The sequence below is a fragment of the Triticum urartu genome, chromosome 6, assembly GCF_003073215.2.
Source record: "Triticum urartu cultivar G1812 chromosome 6, Tu2.1, whole genome shotgun sequence".
Classification (NCBI taxonomy): domain Eukaryota; kingdom Viridiplantae; phylum Streptophyta; class Magnoliopsida; order Poales; family Poaceae; genus Triticum; species Triticum urartu.
In genome coordinates, this window is record NC_053027.1 from 549,903,248 (window position 1) to 549,928,308 (window position 25,061).

Consider the following 25,061-nt stretch of genomic DNA (forward strand, 5'->3'; position numbering starts at 1 on the left):
TGTACGAGGTTAGTTAGCAGGGTCTTGCTGGTGACTACTTGAACTCAAGTTGGACAATATATGCAATATCGAATTCAGCGAGATATCATGACTCGATTTCACTTTCATTCCAAATTTGAGATCGTAATTTGATTGATATTTTGCATCTTTTATAGATATAGATTGATAACATTTAATGATGTTATAGGATGTATAATGATTAGAAAAAGAGAGACCATGTGTTTTATGGATCAAAACTGATACTTGCTCATAATGGCATCTCAAGGAATTCTAAATTCCAAATACAGGTGTACATATGTCCACTTGGAAGCTGCTTGAGTTGTTCAAGACAAAAACCAAGTCTATATATGATGGACTGCACTCCTATTTTTTTATGTGTGCGCCTGCTCCGTGCTCTTTTGTTCCTAGCGGGCTGTTGTGTTGATCCGTGGGGATTTGTTTTTACCTCTGCCATTAGTTTGCCCTATAAAACGCAGGTGTTCCTGGTACTTTTATTTTATAAGAATAAAAAAGCTGTGATGTCATAGACTTTTTTGTGGAAGCGTTGATCGTTAAACTACTAAAATGTCTTCTGTAGGTTTTGCTTACTCGTGGCTGTATGTTGGCTTCATGCTGGCGGGCTATAGTTCTCCTGTCACAAATCATGGAGACATTCATCCTCACAGATTTCTGCTCCTGCTATGTCAAAAGGTAAATTCCATCGAACAAACCCCCTGAATAAAGTGATGTCCATTTCGTACTATTTGGTTAAAGGATATTCCAAGAATTCCCACTCTCGCAAGAAAACAACTTGGATCACTTATGATAAGATGTTTTGGTGTTAAGTTTCTCTTCTTTTATGGACCAAGAAGATGAATTATTTTGGCAACATCAACTGCATTTGTACTGAGAACAAAAATATTGTTACTTGGATGGTCTTACATTTAGAGGTACACTATTATCTCTGCACTTTATTGTTACTACCTGAAAGCTCCATAACATCCATGCGTAGATGCACTTCCAGTCGATTTATGGTTGGCATTGAAGTTAACCTTTAAATTGAACTTGCATGTCAATATGTCATCTTAATTTTTGAGTAGAAATTCTCATTGCGCCGTTTGAACCCCACTTTGATAATGTTTAGTCCCACCTCGCCGAGCGAAGGGCAGCCGAACTGGTTTATAAACCCAGCCGCGGCTGCTCCTTCGAGCTTCTCTATATAGCAGGCTTCTGGGCCTAATTAACTAGGGCGCGCTGCCCTGTGAGCCTGCTGGCCCTTCTGGGCCTGCATTTGCACACCCTAGATTTGGCAGGCCCACTTGGCAGTGCGCCAACAAATTTTTTATATAGTTTTTTCTTTTCTGCATTATTTATTTTCTTCTATTTATTTTTGAGTAGTTTTTATATAGTTTTTTTCTTTTCTGCATTATTTATTTTCTTCTATTTATTTTTGAGTAATTTTTTTGTATAGTTTTTTTATTTTCTGCATTATTTCTTTTCTTTTATTTATTTTCTTCTATTTCCAGTTTGTACACGAAGTGCATCCAGTTTTTGCCGTGACCCTCTCTACTCTTTCGCACATGCTATGCGGGTGAAATGATGATACCAGGCCAATGGGCGGGAAACGGCCCCTTTAGTACCGGTTCGTGCCATGAACCGGTACTAAAGACCTCCCCTTTAGTACCGGTTGAAGCCACCAACCGGTACTAATGGTTGTGCGCTGCCACCGGCGGTGCACAATGTTTAGTCCCACCTTGCCGAGCGAAGGGCAGCCGCACTGGTTTATAAACCCATCCGCGGCTGCTCCTTCGAGCTTCTCTATATAGTAGGCTTCTGGGCTAATTAACTAGGGCGCCCTGCCCTGTGAGCCTGCTGGCCCTTCTGGGCCTGCATTTGCACACCCTAGGTCTGGCAGGCCCACTGGGCAGGGCGCCAACAAATTTTTTATATAGTTTTCTCTTTTCTGCATTATTTATTTTCTTCTATTTATTTTTGAGTAATTTTTTATATAGTTTTTTCATTTTCTGCATTATTTATTTTCTTCTATTTATTTTTAAGTAATTTTTTTGTATAATTTTTTTCTTTTCTGCATTATTTCTTTTCTTCTATTTATTTTCTTCTATTTCCAGTTTGTACACGAAATGCGTCTAGTTTTTGCCGTGACCCTCTCTACTCTTTCACACATGCTATGCGGGTGAAATGATGATACCATGCCAAGTTTCAACATTTTCAGAATTCATTTTGTAGTGATTTTCAATTTCACGGTCATTTAGCTCTCTAAACAATTAGGTAAATGACCGAAAAACAACAAATGATGTCAGAACATGTTGGAAATTGATGACGTTGCTTTGAATGCTGCATACTGAACACAAAAGAAGTGCGGAGTCCAAATAAGTTTAAAAAACATTGAAGTGGCCGTGTAACAGATGAGTTCTCGTCCGAAACCCTGATACTTCGAAAGAGTTTGTCCAGTTTGTACACGAAGTGCATCCAGTTTTTGCCGTGACCCTCTCTACTCTTTCGCGCATGCTATGCGGGTGATATGATGATACCATGCCAAGTTTCAACATTTTCAGGATTTATTTTGTAGTGATTTTCAATTTCACGGTCATTTAGCTCTCTAAACAATTAGGTAAATGACCGAAAAACAACAAATGATGTCAGAACATGTTGGAAATTGATGACGTTGCTTTGAATGCTGCATACTGAACACAAAAGAAGTGCGGAGTCCAAATAAGTTTAAAAAACATTGAAGTGGCCGTGTAACAGATGAGTTCTCGTCCGAAACCCTGATACTCCGAAAGAGTTTGTCCAGTTTGTACACGAAGTGCGTCCAGTTTTTGCCGTGACCCTCTCTACTCTTTCGCGCATGCTATGCGGGTGATATGATGATACCATGCCAAGTTTCAACATTTTCAGGATTTATTTTGTAGTGATTTTCAATTTCACGGTCATTTAGCTCTCTAAACAATTAGGTAAATGACCGAAAAACAACAAATGATGTCAGAACATGTTGGAAATTGATGACGTCGCTTTAAATGCTGCATACTGAACACAAAAGAAGTCCGAAGTTCAAATAAGTTATTAAAAATAAAAAAGAGGTGCAATGCTGGTTAATTTGCTTCAAGCCTTTCGGAATAGTGTAGACTGCACTGCACATAGCTCAGTGCAATCTATGCTATTCCGCAAGGCTTGAAGGTAATCAACATGCAGGTGAGCATGGTAACTCTTCGTCATTGTCTGTGCACTCACGGCTTATAAACCGCTCATACTGCCTCTCTCTTGGCGAGGTGGGACTAAAAATTAGTTTACTAAGAAACTCTAGTACCGGTTCATGGCATGAACCGGTACTAAAGGTCTTTGTGGGGGCCCCGGCCTAACCATAGCCTGACACAACCTCATTAGTACCGGTTCTTGGCATGAACCGGTACTAAAGGTTGCCCACGAACCGGTACTAATGATGCCCGCCCGCCTAGCCGTTGGAACCGGCACTAATGGTCACGTTAGTGCCGGCTCAAATTCAAACCGACACTAATGTGCTTCACATTTGACCCTTTTTCTACTAATGATATGGGAGGGCGGGCGGATCACCCGGCAGTACTGACTGATGGCGACCCGAGGCATTTGTTGCTCCTTGGTTCTCAGTTTCTGGGTCAAGATTGTGATGATGGAACTCATGAGGCCACAGCCTTGAAGCAGAACAGGTAACATTTCACTTCAGTTATACTACGGCCTCTGTTCGGAAATACAGTGACGAGGTTTTAATTTGAACTAAAACCACGTCACTTATTTCCCAACAGAGTTTGCTAAAAGGACTTCATTTGTACCACCTGACACCAGCAGAACAAAGAGCAATGGTATTATGTACTCCTGAATTACACTATGTATCACCTGAATTGCTAGTAACACCTGACACCGTTCATCCTGAATTAAATTATGTATCATTGTATCATGTATGCACTAGCAATTCAGGACCAACTACCGTGTTGGCTAGCAGGATGTGGGAAGAACTGCAGGTAGCAGAACGAATCAGCCACCAGCCCACACGATCGACAGTCTATCAGCGCAATCTTCAGGAGATACAACTACTGTACTTGTCTTTTCGAAAAAAAACTATTGTACTTGTTGTTGGATAATCAGGAACTGTATTGACAGGAGGGCCAAAGGTCAGTACATATACATGTGTAGGGTAAAGTGCAAGACACCCCTTATACAATGGGGATAAACCGAAAAAGACTATACACATCTAACCCCCCCCCCCTCAAACTCATGGTGGATCGACAACACTGAGTTTGGAGAGAAGAAAACTATGCTGCGATCGCGTCTGAGCCTTCGAGAAGAAGTCCGCCAATTGTAACTCAGAGGGCACATAGTGAAGAGCGAGAGTCTGATCCTACACAGCAGCACACACAAAGTGGGCATCCACACCGATGTGCTTGGTGAGCTCATGCTTCACCGGGTCACGCGCAATGCTGATAGCACCAGTACTATCTGACAATAAGGCAGTCAAGGTGGTAGCAGACACACCGAAATCCTCAAGTAGCCACCGTAACCAGATCACCTCAGCCGTCAGCATAGCCATGGCTCGCAACTCAGCCTCTGTACTCGAGCGAGAAACTGCAGTCTGTTTCTTTGTCTTCCAGGCAATAAGAGAGCCACCAAGGAAGACACAATAAGCAGACAGCGAGCGTCGATCAGAGGGATCACTAGCCCAGGTAGCATCAGAGTAGGCCTGGAGCTCAAGAGAGCTGGAGCGGGGAAAGAAAAGGCGCTGAGAAATTGTGGAGATGACTATAGTGGACAGAGGTGGGGGCTGAAACGAACTGACTCAGAATGTGGACAGGATAGGAGATGTCAGGACGCGTAACAGCAAGATAGACAAGACTGCCAACAAGGTGACGATAGCGAGTGAGATTAGGGAGAGGGTCACCATCAGAGGCACGAAGCTGAACGTTGAGCTCCATGGGAGTCACAACTGTGCGCTCATCACCGAGAGCAGCGCGAGCAAGAAGATCCTGAATGTATTTTTCTTGGGAGATGTAGAAGCCATCAGAGGTCGAGGATATCTCAATCCCAAGAAAATAGCGAAGTGGACCAAGATCAGTCATGAGAAACTGGTCGCGAAGGCGAGCCTTAACAAAGGCAATGTAATCAGAGTCGTCACCAGTGATGATCATGTCATCAACATAGAGAAGGAGAAGAGTCCGACCACGAGGAGACGTGTGAACAAACAACGTGGGATCATGATCACTGGGCAAGAAACCAGCGGCAGTCACCACAGAGGCGAAGCGCTCAAACCAGGCGCGAGGGGCCTGTTTGAGACCATATAGGGAGCGGCGAAGTCTACAGGCCATACCATCAGGAGCATAGTACCCCGGTGGTGGCTGCATATAAACCTCCTCACGCAACTCGCCATTGAGGAAGGCGTTCTGAACATCAAGTTGAGAGATAGACCACTGACGAACAGAAGCCACAGCAAGAAGAGTGCAGACAGTGGTCATGTGGACCACATGAGCGAATGTCTCATCATAATCGCGCCCCTGCTCCTGCTGAAAACCACGGGCCACAAGACGAGCTTTGTAGCGCTCAAGAGAACCATCGGAGCGAGTCTTAATCTTGTAGACCCACTTGCAGGTGATGGGACGGACACCGGAAGGAAGGGGAACTAGATCCCATGTGCCCGAGCGCTCAAGAGCAGCAAGCTCTTCGGCCATCGCAAGCTGCCATTCAGGCTGAGTCATGGCAGTCCGATAGGAAGTGGGCTCAGCAATAACAGAGAGACCGTACCGATCAGGGGAGTAGCGATCAGGCGGGGGGCGAGGCCGAATACGAAGGTTGTGAACCGGGGGAGGGGTGAGTGGAGGTGCACCAGAGGGGGAAGGTGCATCAGAAGAAACATCCTCAGTACGAGGGCGGCGAGTATAGTGGAGAGGAAAAGGTGAGAGAGGGCGACGGACTGGAGAGGATGGGGAAGAGGTGGAGGAGGACGATGGAGAAGATGGTGTCGGCGGTGAATGAGAGTGAATGAGAGGTGCCGAAGGGAGAGGTGAAACAGGTGGCACATAGCAGGGTGTATCGGGAAGGAGAAGAAAAGAAATGTCATCCACAGAGAAGCTCGAAGAAGAAGAGCGTGGGTAGTAAGAACGAGACTCGTCAAAAGTCACATCACGTGAGATGCGCAAGCGACGGCCAACAGGATCCCAACAACGATAGCCCTTGTGCTCATCACTGTAGCCAAGAAAAACACACTCAACCGACCGAGCAGTCAGTTTGGTACGTTCTCGCGGGGCAAGAAGGACATAGCACACACATCCAAACATACGGAGAAATGAGTAGTCAGGAGAGCGACCAGTGAGACACTCCATAGGAATACCACCCTGCAGAGCAGTCGAGGGCTAGATGTTGATGAGATAGGTGGATGCAGAAACAGCCTCAACCCAAAAGTGGGGTGGAAGAGAAGCAGCAATTATCATCGCACGAGTTGTCTCAAGCAGATGGCGATGCTTGCGTTCGGCAACGCCATTCTAAGCATGAGCACCAGGACAGGAGAACTGGGCAAGAGTGCCCTGTTCCGCGAGAAAACCACGCAACAGCTGGGAGATATACTCTCCAGCGGAGTCAGCACGAAAAGTACGGATAGGCGTGGAAAACTGGGTATGAACCATGGCAGCAAAACGTTTGTATATAGAGAGAACCTCGCTACGAGATTTCATAAAGTAGAGCCAAGTGTAGCGAGAGAAATCATCAATAAACAAGACATAGTAGCGATGACCACCTTTCGAATCAAAGGGAGCGGGACCCCAGACATCAGAATAAACTAAGTCAAAAGGGCGCTGAGATACCGACTCACTGGTAGGATAAGGTAACTGAGTCTGTTTGCCAAGTCTACAACCATTACAATGTAAAGAAATATCTCCGGATACAGACCCTAAGAGGCCCTGACGCACTAATGATGACAAGCGAGAGCCACATATGTGACCAAGACGATGATGCCACTGCTGGAAGGACGCAGACGAAGAGGCAGCAAGAGCATGAGAGCTGGCAGAAGTGGTGGCAGCGGAAGGAACACATAGCCAGTCAACCTCCCAAAGGCCCTCTGACTCACGGCGCCGAGGGCCAACACCAACCAAAGCCTTGGTGCGACGGTCCTGAATGGAGCAAGAGTCGGTATCAAGAATGACACGACAACCAGAACCAGTAAGTTGGGCAGCGGAAAAAAGATTCATGGTAAGGCGAGGAACATGTGAAACACTAGGAACAGAAAAGGATGGAGTGGAAAGAATACCACGACTAGTAACAGAAAGAGGTGTGCCATCGGCGGTAAGAATATTAACAGGCGAATCAAGAGGTTGGAGAGAAGACAAGACGGAAGAATCAGAAGACATATGAAAAGAAGCTCCAGAATCCAGAACCCACGAAGATGTACCTGACTGTGTAGATGCCTGCGGTGATGGGGAGGTAGATGCAGTCACAGCAGCAGCGGAACCAGTCGCCGAGGAGCCAGAGGAAGCAAGTAGACGCTTGAGGCGTACAATATCCTGGTCAGTGAGTGACGGAGTCGAGGAAGACGCTGGAGTCCCACTGGAAGAGGAACGCCTCTGGTCTGGCTTCTTCTGGCGACAGTCAGACTCTAGGTGTCTTGACCGGGAGTAGTAACCACAGAAGGTGTCTCGGCGCGACGTACCCTTCTCAGCATAAGAAGGGTGACTCACCGCCCCCCTGAAGGAGTAGGCAGGAGCGGTGGAGCAGTGAGGCGAGCAGATGACACAGGAGCTCGGGCAGCCAAGACGGAATGAACCACAAGTAACCCAGCAGAGCGAAGGCGGGTCTCCTCAGCACGAAGCTCACCAAGTACCTCCGAGATAGGAACACTACCGCGAGCAAGCAGGTGAGCACGTCGAGGCTCGAACTCAGAGCGGAGACGAGATAAGAACTCATGAACCCTCTGAAACTCCAAATCGGACCGTGTAGTTTGACAGCAACGGCAAGTTCCGCAAACAACCGTCCGAAGAGAGTCAAGCTGACGCCAGATGGCAGAGCACTGTGAATAGAACTCATCAACAGAGGAATCACCTTGCTGAAGTGCGTGCTCCTGACGCACCACAGATAGGTAGAGAGCATCATCGGATGGCTGATAGCGCTGACAGAGATAAGACCACATCGCTGCAACTGTGCCAAGGCCCATGAACTCCGAAGCAAACTGAGGGAGGACACTCGCAGTGAGAACAGCAGAAGCACGAGCATCATCATTGCACCACTGAGTGTAAGCAGACAGATCATCGCGGTACATAGAAAGAGCATCGGAATAAGCTGATACCTGCCGGTCATAAGCATCAACGGCATCATCATCGAGAGCCTTGGCTACATCCCGGTCAGCCTGAGAAGCATTAGCAGCAAGTACCGGTGGCACCGGTGGGATGGGGGCCACTGGCGCAACAGGGCATGGCGGACAAGGAACCTCACCAGAGAGAACACCCCACAGAAGAAGACCACGCATATGGATGCGCATAAAGCCCACAAACTCAGCATAGTTGGTGCCATCGAAGATCACCGAACACCTAGGAACAGCGACATAGCCCGAAGAAGACATAGCGAGTGTTGTCTTTTCTTTCTCTCTTTTTTTGTCAACGGATGCAGACTCGATCTGGATCGAGAGGGGTGGGCAGGAGCGCTCGAGACAACGCTAGGCAGAGGCGGAGGATCGATTTGGCGCTAGGCAGAGGCGGAGGATCGATCTGGATCGATCCAAACCAGATCGAGTGCCTCGAACGGCACAGCACCTGCAGCTTCAGCGGGACAGCGCCCGCGGCTGGACAGGGCGACCAGCGCCGAGCGGGACAGCGGCCGCAGAACTAGGCTGGCCGAGCGCGACGGCAGCCGGACGGGGCTGGCCAGACGCGGCAGCGGCCACAGCAGCCGGTCGGAGCGACTGGACGAGATGGCGCCGGACGGAGCAGCAGCCAAGCCAGGCGGCTGCCGAACGAATCGACCGGGCAAGACAGCGGCCGGACGGCACAGCACCCAGCTGGAGGAGCAGCAAAGTGGGGCTGGAGAGACAACGGCCGGACGGCCGAAGACGAGCATGCTAGGAACGAGGGGCACGGAGTTGCGTCGTGCAGGAGGAAGGGGCTAGCCTGACATCTGATACCATGTTGGATAATCAGCAACTATATTGACAGGAGGGCCAAAGGCCAGTACATATACATGTGTAGGATAAAGTGCAAGAGACCCCTTATACAATGGGGATAAACCGAAAAGGGCTATACACATCTAACACTTGTAACAGCTGGTTCTGATGGCACCGGGAACTTGCCGAGGATCCCACTAACTAGCGATGTTATCAGTTAGTTATCTTCACACTTAATAGCAAGACACTGTTGGAAGTGCAAACTCCGTCGTAGATTTAACTAAATGAATGAAAGCCTGTATGTGATGACCTCCAATAATGCAGTGGCTTTGAGGTGTGTCCTGGACGTCTGAAGAATTCTTGTAGCCAAACAAATACTGGTGTCTAGGCTTCTGCAGCATATGCATCTCGCCGCGTGGATTGGTCATCTGTGTTCTTGGGTGCAGCCAAATCGGTGGCCTTCGTTTCACCTTGCTAAGCATTCGATCCCCTTGGCCTCGATCATCGAAAGGAATCGAGCTTGGCGTTTTTGCCCATTTCTGTTGCTACTGGAGTGGCATCCTCTACTTCTTTTGCCACTCTTACTGGTGTTCTATCCATGAACCACTCTTGTAGCACCTATGAGGTTTCAGTAACTAAAGAAAACAGTTTGTCAGTACTCAGCTTGCTGTGTATTCAATTCATTTGTCTTAGTGACCGTGTCCATCTTGGAAAAAAACTAGGATATGCAACAAGGAGCAGCTAGCATCACAAACTTAAGATACGATGATATCTACTCCCTCCATTCCTAAATATAAGTCTTTGTAGAGATTTCACTATGAACAACATACGGATGTATATAGATACATTTTAGAGTGTAGATTCATTCATTTTGCTCTGTATGTAGTCACTTGTTGAATCTATACAAATACTTATATTTAGGAATTGAGGGAGTATCATATATGTATGTCACCTCATTGTTGCCGCAGGCGGACAAAGTTGTGAGGCCGGCCGTGACCATGGTTGGTTTCTCCGCCTAGAATTGGCTTTTTCCAAAACATTGTTATTGTTAGGCTCCGTCTCCCTCACACCCATCCAAGATTTCTCTCCTCTTTCTAGTTCCTGCTGCTGCGCATTTGACGCTGAATCGCTCTTCGACGGCAAGCAGCACGGGTCGAGGTGAGCCTTGAACCTTGCTTTCTTCTACGACTTCATTTCTCCATCCTCGTTCCCCGTAACCTTCTGTATTTTCCCATGTTTTGTTCAACATAGAACACAGCCCACTATTTTAGCTCTAAAGTTGAAGAAAAGATATCACTTACATAAATCATAATTAAAATGAGTTTCATGTGTGAATGAATCTCACTTGAATATTCCATTGTATATTTTACGTACGTGATTTCTGGTCAGGGGTTAACACTTAACAGTTGCAAAGAAGCACTACCGGAATCGCACCCTATGCCGACGGCCAGGGCCATCGGCATAGCCCGGAAAGGCCGTCGGGACAGGCCTATGCCGACGGCACCCGTCGGCATAGGGCCGTCGGCAACATATCCGTCGGCGTAGCCAGGAATGCCGTCGGCATAGAAAGGCCGTCGGCATAGGACCTATCCCGACGGCGTCCGTACATCTATGCCGACGGCCCCGGCCATCGGCAACGTTATCGCCTAATGGCGGCCGCCGTCAAGTGCTGACCAATGCTTGCTCGCCACGTGGCAGCTCTATGCCGACGGCCTGGCCGTCGGCATAGCTGTCGGCTTAGGTTGAAACTATGCCGACGGCTAGACCGTCGGCATAGACCTGCCACGTGGCAGCCACTGGGAGCTCCTGGAGCAGGCCTATGCCGACGGCTTAGCCGTCAGCTTAGTTTGAAACTATGCCGACGGCTAAGCCGTCGGCATACGCCTTCCACGTGGCAGCCACTGGGAGCTCACGGCAGCTCTATGCCGACGGCCTAGCCGTCGGCATAGTTTCTGTCTGTTTTTTTTTCTTTTTTCTGTTTTGTTTCAGCTCAATTCATTTGAATATATACAGCACACAACAAATATATGCATCACATAATAGCTGGCCCAGCAGCATCACAGAACAAATTCATCATCACACATCATAAGAAGCATCGCAAAGCATAAACATATAAGTATCATCACCACCAAGCATAAGAATCTCACAAACAACAATAAGAAACATCACAAGCATATAAGTATCATCACCACCAAGACCGCCACAATGTGACCCAAAGGCTTAAGCGCCAGGACGTCGAGCACCACGGAGGTCGTCACCGCCAAGACCGCCGAAGCCCAGGTCGTCACTGCTAGCGGCAGAGCTACCGCCAAGACCGCCTCCTCCGCCTCCGCCTCCGTGGATCGGAGTGGTCGGGCTCCGTGTCTCCGGAGTGCTGCGAAGACCACCGCCAACAGTAGATCCACCTGTTCCCTGGATGTTGAAAAGACATATGCACGGGATATATGACTGTGTTGAAAGGCATGACATGCTTTGGGTGAATAGATTGGGGATGAACTAACCGGCGAGGGGCCAGCGGTCTGTGCCACAAACTCCTCAAAGCTCATCAGCACTGGTTGTGCTGGAGGGCATTGTGCTGGAGGGAATGAGGACACCTGCCAGCCACCATATCCTGAAAAGCCTGCTGCATCTGGCTATCCCTCTGCACTTGGTGTTCATAAAGCCTCTGATGCCACGCCATGGTCTCCTGGCGTGTGTACTCCATGTAGGCCTACGGTATGACATGATGGAACTCATAAAACTACTAAATGCGGAAAATGAAGTGAGAAATGAAGATAAGAGGGAAAATACTTACAGATTGTTGCTCCTGAAAGAGGTACTGTGTACTAGTCACTGGCTGGCTCGTGCGCTGGCTCAGGCTCGGGTCGATCCGACGAAGCTGTGTGTAGGAGATACTAGGAGTGATCACAGCATCGAGAACCGCCTCCCGACCGTGCTCCTTGGGCCCCATCCTCACCACCGCCATGTCGTCCAGAGGCGCCGCAATGGGGTCAGGTGTGTCAGGATGTAACTCCAGATACGCTTCGGAGTAGGCCTTCTTCCTCTCTGCGGTCTTCTTGCCGTAGTACTTGGGCTCGCCAGGCTTGGGGTCCTTCCGCGTATGGGAGATCTCCCACGCCTGCATGTGTGAGAGCGGCCGCTTCAGTTTCTCCTCCTGCACCACCAAACAGAGGTTAGTCATACATAAGAAAGTGATGGTAAATAGAAGAAGAAGAATGTTTAATGGGGTTAGTCAGACATTAACTGCCTTGTGGAGATAGTGGTTTCGGTTTCCCTGAGCATGTACTCCCTCCGTCCCTCGGTTAGCCTTATTTTTGGTTCTCATAGCCGCCCAGGCTCCAGCCTCATCACACCAAAGATCCACCAGTGCCGCCCAGGACTCGTCTTTTCCATAACACCAATTTGGACACACCTACATAATAAAAGCATAATGGCATGTAGGTGTGTCCAAATTGGTGTTATGGAAGCATAAAGCATAAAGCATAATGTACCACAAGGTAATGAAAGCATAATATATGAAAGCATAATGAAAAATCTTTTATACTTACCGCCAAGAACTCGGGCCTCTCCAAGGTAATGCCCATCCTCCGCGCTTCTTCCTTGGTCATCTTCACACCAAGATAGTCGTGGTAGTATGTGGAGATGGCCACATAGCGCACCTTGTACTGCATCTGGCGGGCCTTCTTCTTGCATTGGCGCAGCACAATCTGGTCCGCTCTAGCCCTGTGCTCCGGAAGAACTCGATAGAATTTCTACAATCATGCATGAAACAAGAATGGGAGAAGCCATGAGTTAAATCATTCATAAAACTAGAATGGACTTGTGCTTCTGAAGAGAACTCACCTAGAAAGTAGTGATCACGGCCTTGGCATGGGTCTCATGGTCCGCGTGACGGGCCGCTTCCCAGTGGTCCCAGCTCGTGGCCAAAACCCGACGGTCCGGCTGCCTGACTAGATTAGGACAGTACAACCCCGGCCAATATAACTTCAGCAAGACGGTGATGAGGCCGTTGGGAATACGGACCCCTTTAGAATATATCCAGTTGCTGCAAAAGAATGGACTATTAGCATGTCACAAGAAAAATAAATAACAACCAGAATAAGCATGTGACAAGCAACATAATGAACCACTTACTCTTTTCCCATGGGCTCAATGAGCCACTTCTTCTCCTCAGTAGCAGGAACCTGCTTTGGTAGCTTTGCGTCGCCACGCAGCCACCCCTTCATGTCAACCCCTTCTCGTCACCACCATCATCCCCGCCACCACCCTCCTCCTCGCCTGCCTCCCCCTCCCCAACCTCCTCGTCCTCCTCCTCCTCCTCGCCTGCCTCCTCCTCCACCTCCTCCTCCTCGCCTGCCTCACTAGAGGAGGGTACCTCACTAGAGGAGGGCCTCGAAGACAACACCCCTAAGTCGGTGAGGGTGCGCTCTTTCTGGCCGCGACCCCCTGTAGTGGCTCTCCCCCCAGCACCTCGTCCTCTAGAGGCTCTCCCCCCGCCCCCTCCTCCTCTAGGGGCACCTCTCCCTCGACCTCCCTGTGAGGAGTCATCGTCAAGTAGCTGAGGGGGAGGATTACGTGCTCGACCACTCCGACTAGGCAGGCCGACGACCTTGCGTAGGAAACCCACGCCGTCGGCCTTCCCCTTGCCCATGTTCCACGAACCTGCATTGAAAAGAGAAAAAGCAATTAGTAAATTAATGAAATGAAGGAAAAGGCATGATAATAAACACATTAATAAAAATGCATAAAAAGGCATATTCCTAAACTATAGAAAAAAATACTTGAAACGTACATCTGCTAGAACCCATATGAATCATCACTGTTGTAACCTCTTTCTCGGGCCGTCTCATCATCACTATCAATCATATCATCTTCGTTGTCCGACGGAGGTGGAGGCTCTTCCTCGTCGTCAGCGTCTTCGTTTAACTTTTCTAGCATAAGTATGTCATTTTCATTGACGATGGTCTCACCATCATTCCGTGCATCGTGGAAGTTTGGGTCCACATCATCATCACCCAATGGTCTAGTGTCATCGTTTCTAACCACATCATCATCATCATCATCATCAGGTTGCTCTTGATAGAACACTCCCTCGTATGTCATGGGGTTTATGTTGTAGTAATCGTCTTCATTCGGGTCTGGTAGCTTACCATGTGGCGACACCTTGAACACAACTTCCCAGCCCTTTAGATACACTTTCTGGCATGGGTAAGGCAGAAAATATACTTGTGTAGCTTGGGTAGCCGCAATGAAGAGATCGGCTCCGGCATAGACGGTTGATGGTTTAACTTCGACCAAACCAATGGAAGGCGTATGTTTTACCCCCTCCCGCGGATCGAACCATCGGCATTTGAACACAGGCAGACTTAGGGTCTCACGCCCCTGGCGGAATTTAACCTCGTATATATTTTGTACCCTTCCGTAGTAGTCTACTGAATTTTGACCGGGGGTGTACACTCCAGTATTTATAGTTTTGGGATCGGGGCGGCTGTTTTGGTGCTCCTCTGTATGGAAGCGATACCCATTCACATCATACTTTTTACATGTCATGACGGCAGGGTCAAAACCCATGGAAACCCATCTCAATTCATCATCCACATATATGTTCAGATCTTTTCCCTACAAGTATAATGGAAATTGTTGCGTGCATTAGTTCGGTTAACTAATAAATGTTGAAGTAGGTATTTAATAGGGGAGTGTGGAAAATTACTTTCTCCATGAACCAAGCAACAAAATTTTTACGTCCAGGGTTTCCATGACGGAGAAGAGTAAGTGCCTCCGCCTCAGTAGGAGGATTCACTCCCGTCCATTCCTCTTGAACGAAATCACTAAAAAAAGATAAGCGGTGTTAGACCGGGACTAAGTGAACATGAAACATGATGATGTGGAAGACATAAAGGAATGGTGTAGTGGTATTACCTCATCCACACTTCCTCAACTTCCTTGATGTTGTGCAAGATATAGAACATGAGGTCCTCCCACTCTTGTCGTGGCATGTTATAAGATTTCGAGGCCCCAGCCCTCCCACCTTGCGCGTTGAATAGATCGAGCCTGGGTTGATACTTGGGCTCTTCTATATTGTATCGAGGCACATTGTTATGCAGATGGGGAACGTGGTCTGGATAGTATGATGTCCTGAGGTCTGACACCTCCTCTAGGATAACTGCCTCAGCTATGGAAGCTTCAATCTTAGCTTTGTTTCCACATTTCCGTCGGAGATGCTTGTTCTGCCTCTTAGGGCCGTACTGCCAGCGATTTTGCACAGGGCCCCCCAACAATACCTCGTTCGCGAGGTGCAGAATGAGATGTGTCATCGGAGTAAAGAAGCCTGGCGGAAAGATCTTCTCTAGCTTGACTATCAACTCCGATGCCTTCTTATGCAATTTTTCAATCACCTCTTTACTTACTTCTTTAGCACAGAGCGTGCGGAAGAAATGGCTAAGCTCGGCAAGCACTCGCCAGACATGCTCGGGGACATAGCCTCGAACCATCACCGGCATTATCCGCTCAATCCATACATGGTAGTCATGACTCTTCAGGCCGGTCACTTTGCCCGTTGAAAGATTGACTCCCTTACTTATATTCGATGCATAACCATCGGTGAACTTCAAAATTTGTTTCAGCCAGATAAGTACTTCTTTTTTTTCTGGCGGTTTAAGGACAAAGTCAGCATCTGGCTTGAACCAGTTTTTTCGACCGCCTGTGGGAGGCTTCATGTTCAGGCGTGGTCTATCACAAATTCTCTGTTGATCGGCTCTAGCTTTTACGTTATCCTTCGTCTTATCAGGAATGTTGAGGATCGTGTGGAAAAGTGACTCTGCCACATTCTTTTCGGTGTGCATCACATCAATATTGTAAGGAAGTTTGAGGTCCTTGAAATAGGGAAGCTGCGAGAAGGGGGTAATGTGCGTCCAGTTGTGCGTCTCACCATATCCCTCGAAGCCTTTGGCTTTGGCTTTGGCTTTGCCTTTGACTTTAGGCTTGAGAGCTTTTAGCTGAGCAAGAACATCTGCCCCCGAAAATGTTGGAATCTCGGTTACTTCATGAACAACCCGGCCTTTCGTGAAGTTCTTCTTGTCTTCCCTGTCTGGATGGTCTGGAGGGAGGAACTGTCGATGCAGGTCAAAGGCTACATACTTGCCACCCTTACTCAGCCAAATCATTCGCAGAGTCTGGATGCACACTGGGCATGGCATCTTACCACTTGTACACCATCCGCAGAATAGAGCATAGCCGGGAAAGTCATGCATGCAATAGTGCAACCAAACTTTCATCAAGAAATTTCTCTGCAGATCCCGGTCGTATGTCAACCTCGGAAAGTACCAAGAATGGTGCAAAGCATCCACAAGCGGCTGCATAAACACACCCAATTGCTTCCCCGGGTAGTCAGGCCCCGGAATGATGAGCGACAAGAACATGGTCTTCCGTTGCATTAGGGCACCGGGTGGAAGATTGAGCGGAATTACAAACACAGGCCAGCAGCTGTATGGATTGGACGACATACCATATGGATTCAACCCATCACCTGATATGGCTATTCTGACATTCCCAGCCTCGGCTGCTTCCTCGGGGTATTCTTCATCGAATGACTTCCATGCTTCCCCTCCCGATGGATGTATGATTTTTTTTGGATTGTACCTTATACCTTCCTTGTGCCACTTCATCATTTTGGCAGACTCCTTCGTGATGAAAAGGCGCTGCAGTCTTTTTATAAAATCAAGATACCGAAGAACCTTAACGGGGATGGTTAGCTGCTTTTTCTCACCATCCTCACCGACCACCTCAATGTACCGAGACGAACCGCACTTCCTACAGTACTTGTCATCCGCATACTCGTGCCTAAACAAAAGGCAATTCTTCGGGCAAGCATCTATTTTCTCATAATCCATAGAGAGTGCCTTCATGATTTTCTTTGTATCGTACATGCTTTTCGGCAGTTCATGACACTCAGGGAGGCTGTTAGCCCATACTCCCAGGAATGCTTCGAAGCATTTCTGGCTACAGCCGTACTCAGCCTTCACTGCAATCAGTTGCGAGATGGCATCCAACTGAGATATTTTCACACCCGCATAAAGAGGTTTCTTCGACGAGCCCAAGACCTCCAAGAAGGCCTTTGCGGTTGCCTCCGGCTCCTCCGGTTCATTCTCTGAAGGTGTCGCATTTGCCGTTTCTGCAACAATGACATCATCTAGCATGTCCCTGACCCCGTCGTCCTCATATCCATCGATGCGTTGTCGCATCACCTCCTCTCTACCACGGTCCTGCTCGGCTATGTTTATCGGCGGCATGTCAAAGTTTGGCATATATCCGTGCGTGCGAAGGTGCTCACTCATGTCCGTCTGATTTCTACGGTGACGTCTGGCACATCTCGCACAGGGGCATGGTGGGATAATTCTCATTGGACGACGGAATATCTCCTTCAAATACACATCGGTTTTCGCGATCCACTCTGATGTTACTCGATTCCGACGGATAAAACCACTGTACATCCACTGATTATCTACCATCCTCTGCTTTTTTGCAACCCACACAACATAATTAAGGATTCACTTAAATTAATGGCATCAAATTTTCAGTTTCTACCGCGTTTAATCCACCTACATCTCTAATAGGTAAAGATGGGTCCTAATCCCACCCGAGGATGTGTAGATTGAGTACGTTCTCCATTCTACCCCGTTCCGAGACAAAATTTCGGCAGCACCTCCCCGCTGTTCTCCAGATACACGTCTCGGCAAATAGCCGAGAGAATGTGCTCCGGAGAACAATGGGGAGGCGCCGCCGAAATCCTGTCTCGGAACGGGGTAGAACATGGAGAACATACCCAATCTACACATCCTCGGGCTGTCCGTGGAAAACGCTGGACAATCCAAAAGAGCTGCGGTGATAAATATGCAATTGAATGCATATTTATCGATGCAACCCTTTCGGACGGGAGACGCCTAGGTTACGGCAGTTGACTTGAGAATGAAATCTAGTGACATCAAAAAATGGAGGAGATGGACTTGTAGCTCACCTTCGGCTGTAGGGGAAGGAGTCAAACAACAGAGGGATGCTCAGGGAACAACGCGTCGGACGACGGTCACTTTAATGAAATGCAACGGCACAAAGCCTGCAAATTCCATCGGATGACGGTCAATTTATTTTTGCATCATGTAGGCAAAAAAACTAAAAACATTAACAATATATTCATCATCGTCATCACATATTCATCATCATCATTATCACCTATTCGTCATAATCATTGATTAATCCATCGAACCAATTTTTTTTGCAAGATATGCAACATATAGCATCTCATCTAACCAAATTTTCTTACTACATACTAACTATCTAACTATCTATCTAACTATCTATCTAACTATCTACCTATCTAACTATCTATATAACTATCTATCTAATTAGGTATCTAACTATCTAAATATCTATCTAAATACCTATCTAACTAGCTACAAAATTACTAAAAAAACACTAAAAATACATAAAATTTTCACCTTCGAGAGGGCCGGCCGGAGTTGGGGCAGGGAGGCGCGGAGTCGCGGGCGGGGAGGCCGGCGGGGGGTCGGGGCAGGGCGGCCGGCGTCGGGTCGGGGCGGAGAACGTGCTCGGGGCGGGGCTGCGCGGGCGGTGGCGTGCTCAGGGCGGGCGGCGGAGGAGGTGGGTGGCGGCGATTGGGGTCGGGGTCGGGCGCGGTTGATGCGGTTGAGGGAGAAAATGAGTGGAGGAGGTCGGGTGCGGTGCGGATAAAGTTGGCCCTATGCCGACGGCATGGCCGTAGGCATAGGCCTGGGCCCACATGTCAGCAGCCGGGGGAGTTGATAACGTGCACATATGCCGACGGCCCGACCGTCGGCATAGATGGGAGGCCTATGCCGACGGCTAGGCCGTCGGCATATATGCAAACCACAATTTTTTTTAAAATAGTCCCACCTCGCCCAGGGGAAAGCAATTTGACCTGTTTAAATAGTTCACTAATCCATACGTTACAAGCTCCGGTATTCATTAGACTTATATGAAGATAACGGACAATTACTCTGAAACTTTCAGTGCCCGGGCAGCCGGTCCGGTGCCCGGGCACTAAAGGTTTCAGAGTGATAGTACGTTTTCAATGATGAATACCGGAGTTTTTAATCAATTCAATTATTACATTTTTAGATTTTTAGTTTACTGTCTGTGTGGGACCCGGTCACCCGTGCGACGACCGTGACACCGGGACCCTGGGAGGTTAGGCGCTACGGGGGCCGTAGGGGGTAGCAGTGCCACTGGAGCATCGCACAGGGACCTCATACATGCCGTATAGTGTGCTGGCATGTCCGAAGAGGCGGCACGCGTCTCCGGGGTGTGCCCCCTCACACGGACGGCACCTGGAGGGGGGAAACGGATGCGTCGGGTCTACAGGGAGGGGATCTTACTGTGGGTTTGGGCCGGATGTTGCTCTAAAGTGTTCGTATGGGCTGACCTAACACGACCGGGTGGATAGTTCCACTGGTCAAAACCCGTCCGTGCAAAGTCAAAGGGCTAGATCCCGTGGACAAACGCTACAGGGTTAGGCGGGACGGGGGCCCTGGGGGGTAGCAATGCCACCCGAGCGTCGCATCCGGCCCTAAAACATGCGGGGTGGGGGGCATGTCCGAAGAGGCGCACGGTCCGTTTCCCCCCTTCAGGTGCCGGCGACGGCGCCGTCCGTGTGAGGGGGCACACCCCGGAGACGCGTGCCGCCTCTTCGGACATGCCAGCACACCACCCCGCATGTATTAGGGCCTGATGCGATGCTCGGGTGGCATTGCTACCCCCCAGGGCCCCCGTCCCGCCTAACCCTGTAGCGTTTGACCACGGGATCTAGCCCTTTGACTTTGCACGGACGGGTTTTGACCAGTGGAACTATCCACCCGGTCATGTTAGCTTAGCCCATACGAACACTTTAGAGCAACATCCGGGCCAAACCCACTGTAAGATCCCCTCCGTGTAGACCAGACGCGTCCGTTTCCCCCTTCAGGTGCCGGCGGCTGCGCCATCCGTGTGCGGGGGCACACCCCGGAGACGCGTGCCGCCTCTTCGGACATGCCAGCACACCACCCCCGCATGTATGAGGGCCCGATGCGACGCTCGGGTGGCATTGCTACCCCCCAGGGCCCCCGTCCCGCCTAACCCTGTAGCGTTTGACCACAGGATCTAGCCCTTTGACTTTGCACGGACGGGTTTTGACGAGTGGAACTATCCACCAGGTCGTGTTAGGTCAGCCCATACGAACACTTTAGAGCAACATCTGGGCCAAACCCACATTAAGATCCCCTCCATGTAGACCCGACGCGTCCGTTTCCCCCTTCAGGTGCCGGTGGCTGCGCCGTCCGTGTGCGGGGGCACACCCCGGAGACGCGTGCCGCCTCTTCGGACATGCCAGCACACCACCCCGCATGTATGAGGGCCCGGTGCGACGCTCGGGTGGCATTGCTACCCCCCACGGCCCCTGTAGCGTTTGACCAGGATCTAGCCCTTTGACTTTGCACGGACGGGTTTTGACCAGTGGAACTATCCACCCGGGTCGTGTTAGGTCAGCCCATACGAACACTTTAGAGCAACATCCGGGCCAAACCCACAGTTAAGATCCCCTCCCTGTAGACCCGACGCGTCCGTTTCCCCCCAGGTGCCGGGGCGCGCGCCGTCCGTGTGAGGGGGCACACCCCGAGACGCGTGCCGCCTCTTCGGACATGCCAGCACACCACCCCGCATGTATGAGGGCCCGGTGCGACGCTCGGGTGGCATTGCTACCCCCCCCACGGCCCCGTCCCGCCTAACCCTGTAGCGTTTGACCACAGGATCTAGCCCTTTGACTTTGCACGGACGGGTTTTGACCAGTGGAACTATCGACCCGGTCGTGTTAGGTCAGCCCATACGAACACTTTAGAGCAACATCCGGGCCAAACCCACAGTAAGATCCCCTCCGTGTAGACCCGACGCGTCCGTTTCCCCCCTCCAGGTGCCGGCGTCGACGCCGTCCGTGTGAGGGGGCACACCCCGGAGACGCGTGCCGCCTCTTCGGACATGCCAGCACACCACCCCGCATGTATGAGGGCCCGGTGCGACGCTCGGGTGGCATTGCTACCCACCCCCCCCCCCACGGCCCCCGTCCCGCCTAACCCTGTAGTGTTTGACCACGGGATCTAGCCCTTTGACTTTGCACGGACGGGTTTTGACCAGTGGAACTATCCACCCGGTCGTGTTAGGTCAGCCCATACGAACACTTTAGAGCAACATCCGGGCCAAACCCACAGTAAGATCCCCTCCGTGTAGACCCGACGCGTCCGTTTCCCCCCTTCAGGTGCCGGCGACGGCGCCGTCCGTGAGCGGGGGCACAACCCAGAGACGCGTGCCGCCTCTAATTTGGACATGGCACCACACCACCCCGCATGTATGAGGGGCCGGTGCGACGCTCCGATGGTATTGCTATTCCCCCAGGGCCCCCGTCCCGCCTCTTCAGACATGGCACCACACCGCCCCACATGTATGAGGGCCCGGTTAGACGGGAGGGTGTACCTAGGGGGTAGCAATGCCGCTAGGTGTTGCTTTGGGCCCTCCTACGATTGTGAAAGCGTGGTGGCTAGCGCAGGCACCCGGCACGCAGCTCCGGGGTGTGCCCCCCATCTCCGGCGTCGCTGTGGGGCATGGCACGGCGACAGCAACATCCGTGAGGGGGGCAATTGATATACCATCTGGGTATGTTTTTTTGTGTTAGACAAGGCACATTTATGTTGTGAAAAAAACAGGGAAAAGTAAATAAAAATAAGTAAATAAATAAAAATAAATAAAAAAATAGAGATATGCCGACGGCAAGGCCGACGGCATACCTGTGCACATGGCCACGGATCGATGACGTGCCTAAGGGCGCGGATCGGTGATGTGGCAACATCCATGGGCCAGACCTATGCCGACGGCCAGGCCGTCGGCATAGATTTGCCACCCCACGGACAGGCGAGCGACGCGGATCGATGACGTGGCGGGCGACGCGGATCGATGACGTGGCATCTATGCCGACGGCCGCCGTTAGCCCGTCGGCGTAGATTGACGCCGTCAAAAGGCCGTCTCCGTCCGGGTAGCCGGGCCCACGAGATATGCCGACGGCCTTCTCTATGCCGACGGCCACCGTAGGCATATTTCTATCGACGCCGACGGGTGAGCTTTGCCGACGGGGGCCGTCGGCATAGATTGATATACGCTGACGGCTTTTCTATGCCGACGGCCTGGGCTGGGCCTTCGGGATAGGCCAATCTATGCCGATGGGGCCCGTCGGCATAGGTTCGGCCGTCGGCATCGCCAGTTATTCTGGTAGTGAAGTATTTAAAATTTATCAACTAATTCTCATTTCATGACATTTCTCTAACTTATCAGTCGAAACTAACTTCATGGGATTTTTTTATGGAAACATATTTGAGAAAATAATCACTACAATAGTTGGTTTGTTGTATACAAATAGTCAGCTTGTTATATAATCTGACTAGAACAATTACTTCCTCAATGCTAATTGCATCGACCGCTTGCTCGCAGAACGGATATAGATGTCTATTCCAGCCAGCATGAGCTTATCCGCTGTTGGGGTCGTTGGTGCCGTCAACGAATGTGTCACTTTGTTTCAATGGGCCAAATCTGCCATTCCCTCTCTTTACTCCCGATGGAGAGGCTCACAAGAGCAAATTCTCCAGGACCATGTGTTGCAGTTGGAGAGTGGCCTACAACGCCTCAGGGACACCCTTCCTGCAATGTACGACCTCATTAATAAAGCAGAGTGGAGAAGCCACGAACCTGTTGTGGCCAAGCTCCTTCCTAATCTCAAGGATGCAGTAGCTGAGGCCGAGGATCTTCTTGATGAATTTGGATGGTACGAGAAGAAGGTACAAGTGGAGGGCAATGCAAGCCAATCTTCTTTCATTGACTTCTTTCATACCGTCGTACAAGGCAGCTTCAACAAACTGAATGATGTACAATTGAGGTTGAACCATCTTTCAAGTCAGCTAGAAAATATGGGGCTTCGTGGAGTTACACGATGCTTTGACAAATTAGTCAGGCCAGAGACCACATCCTTGCCAAATGAAACAAAAATATTTGGTCGTGACAAGGAACTAAAGCAGCTATTGGGATTTCTCAATGTACCTACAATTTCAAAACGCAAGAGAGCAACTAAAACTAGTTCAATCAATGCATCAGCAAGCAACCATGTTAGTAATGAATCAAGAGCATTGGATCTTCCTGTTTTGCCAATTGTTGAAATTGGTGGTGTTGGAAAGACTACATTGGCCCAACATATTTGTAGCCATCAACAGGTGAAATCTCACTTTGAACCAAGGTTTTGGATCCCAAGCGAGCCTGTTTTCTCGAGGGGCACCGAAATTCACGGTTCTCACAGTAACCACGAAATACCGGAAAAAAATCGGACGAAATTTAAAATCAAATTTTGAATTCAAATATTTCAAACTTGATATAGATATAATTTTAACTCTTTGAGATCATAGCCTTTGTCCTATCGTAGTGGCTGAACACATGCACCTACCGATGCCGCTTGGTCAGAGATTTCGAGTTCAACTCCTGCCGCTCTAGAATTTTTCAACTCTGTTAGTTTTTTACTTTCGCATTCTAAAAAGAAAAGAAAAACTGCAGAAGGAAAGACTCGAACCCGCGACCTGCGCTCCATAAAACAAGCCTTTGCCACTACGCCATTGTGAGAGCTGTTGCTACATCAGAGATGCCGCCTATTTAACAGCAGAGTGATCGTTTGAATTCAAATTTCAAAAAAACTCAAATATTTTGGCTCGGTATGAGTGTTTTCCGTGGGGTAGCGGTAACCGCTCGGGATCGCGAAATTTCGAGCGGTACCCAAAACAATGATTACTCCCACTGATCCATATTAGTTGTCGCTGAAACGGATGTATCTAGACGTATATCAATGCTAGATACATCTGTTTGAGACAAGTAGTATGGATCAGAGGGAGTATCAATATTATACAATGCTCTAAGAACAATCGGCTGAATAAGTTCCATTTCATCATTTTTCTGTTTATGTACCTGTTTATTCATGTTGACGATCTGCACAGAGAAAATGCATGACAACCTCCATCTTGATTGCGTGATCTCGTTCATTCTTATTTTTCAGACTATAGGTAGATATTTGAGCCAATTTGGTACACTAATAAGAAAGTTAAAACCTGAGAAGTGATAAGACTATCGTTTGTGTCTTCATGAACTTTACTTTTAGGTTTTCATGACTTTTGTTCCTGTCCAAATGCTATCTAAGCCACATTATCCTTACCTGACATGCAGATGCTATCTAAGCATTTGTGTTCTAACAGAGATAAATAACTTTTTTCATTAAATCAATAAGAGCAACACAAAGTCTAGGTCCCTATCTTGGTGGCAGACGGAAGGAGGGGAAGGAGAGCAGATGTTGTGGTCATATATTTTGATGTAACACATGGCAAGTAGTGTATGCCCATTGAAATATGTCGACGATATGTATACAAGTGTCAACAAAAGCACCATTTAACCATTATGACAGATGTTTCTATGATTGTTAGCTGACAGAGCATTTGTTGTGATGTTGCTGGAAGCGTCGTGTATGGCAAAGGCAGATCCCGTTGTAGTGCAGAGCAGAGTTAGTGACATTCAAGTCCATTGTTGAATGTGTGGTTATTACCAAATGATGTACTTCTCATTTTTCTTATTGAAGTGTGGCTTTTATTGCAAAAAAAGCTTGCGGCAAAGCTGAGGAGATGGATTGCAAGGGGGAAGAGAAGATGTATTCATAGATCAAATTTTGTAAGAAAAGTAGCGTGTATATACTCTCTGTGTGATTTAACTTTGACCACCAAATTTAATTGATAATATACGTGTTATGTGTCATAAAATTATACCACCTCAAATTTGAATGCAGTCATGGATTTTGTCTTAAGAGTAATCATGATTTTGTCTA

General features: G+C 48.9%; 1 protein-coding gene across 1 annotated transcript; it reads right to left on the reverse strand.

Moving 5' to 3' along the window:
- Positions 1-11,651: 11,651 nt before the first annotated feature.
- LOC125516985 lies at positions 11,652-12,245 on the reverse strand. Its single transcript, XM_048682227.1, has 2 exons — positions 11,901-12,245; positions 11,652-11,816 (listed from the first exon to the last, which is right to left on the reverse strand). The coding sequence occupies exons 1-2, from the start codon at positions 12,228-12,230 to the stop codon at positions 11,652-11,654; spliced, it is 495 nt and encodes a 164-aa protein (XP_048538184.1). The 5' UTR covers positions 12,231-12,245.
- Between the last annotated feature and the right edge of the window lie 12,816 nt (positions 12,246-25,061).

Excerpts from the sequence above, each read along its gene's own strand:
- LOC125516985 (XM_048682227.1), bottom strand. The coding sequence starts at position 12,230 with ATGCAGGCGTGGGAGATCTCCCATACGCGGAAGGACCCCAAGCCTGGC. Across the intron at positions 11,817-11,900 it reads TCTTTCAGGAGCAACAATCT|GCCTACATGGAGTACACACG; the intron begins GTAAGTATTTTC and ends GTCATACCGTAG.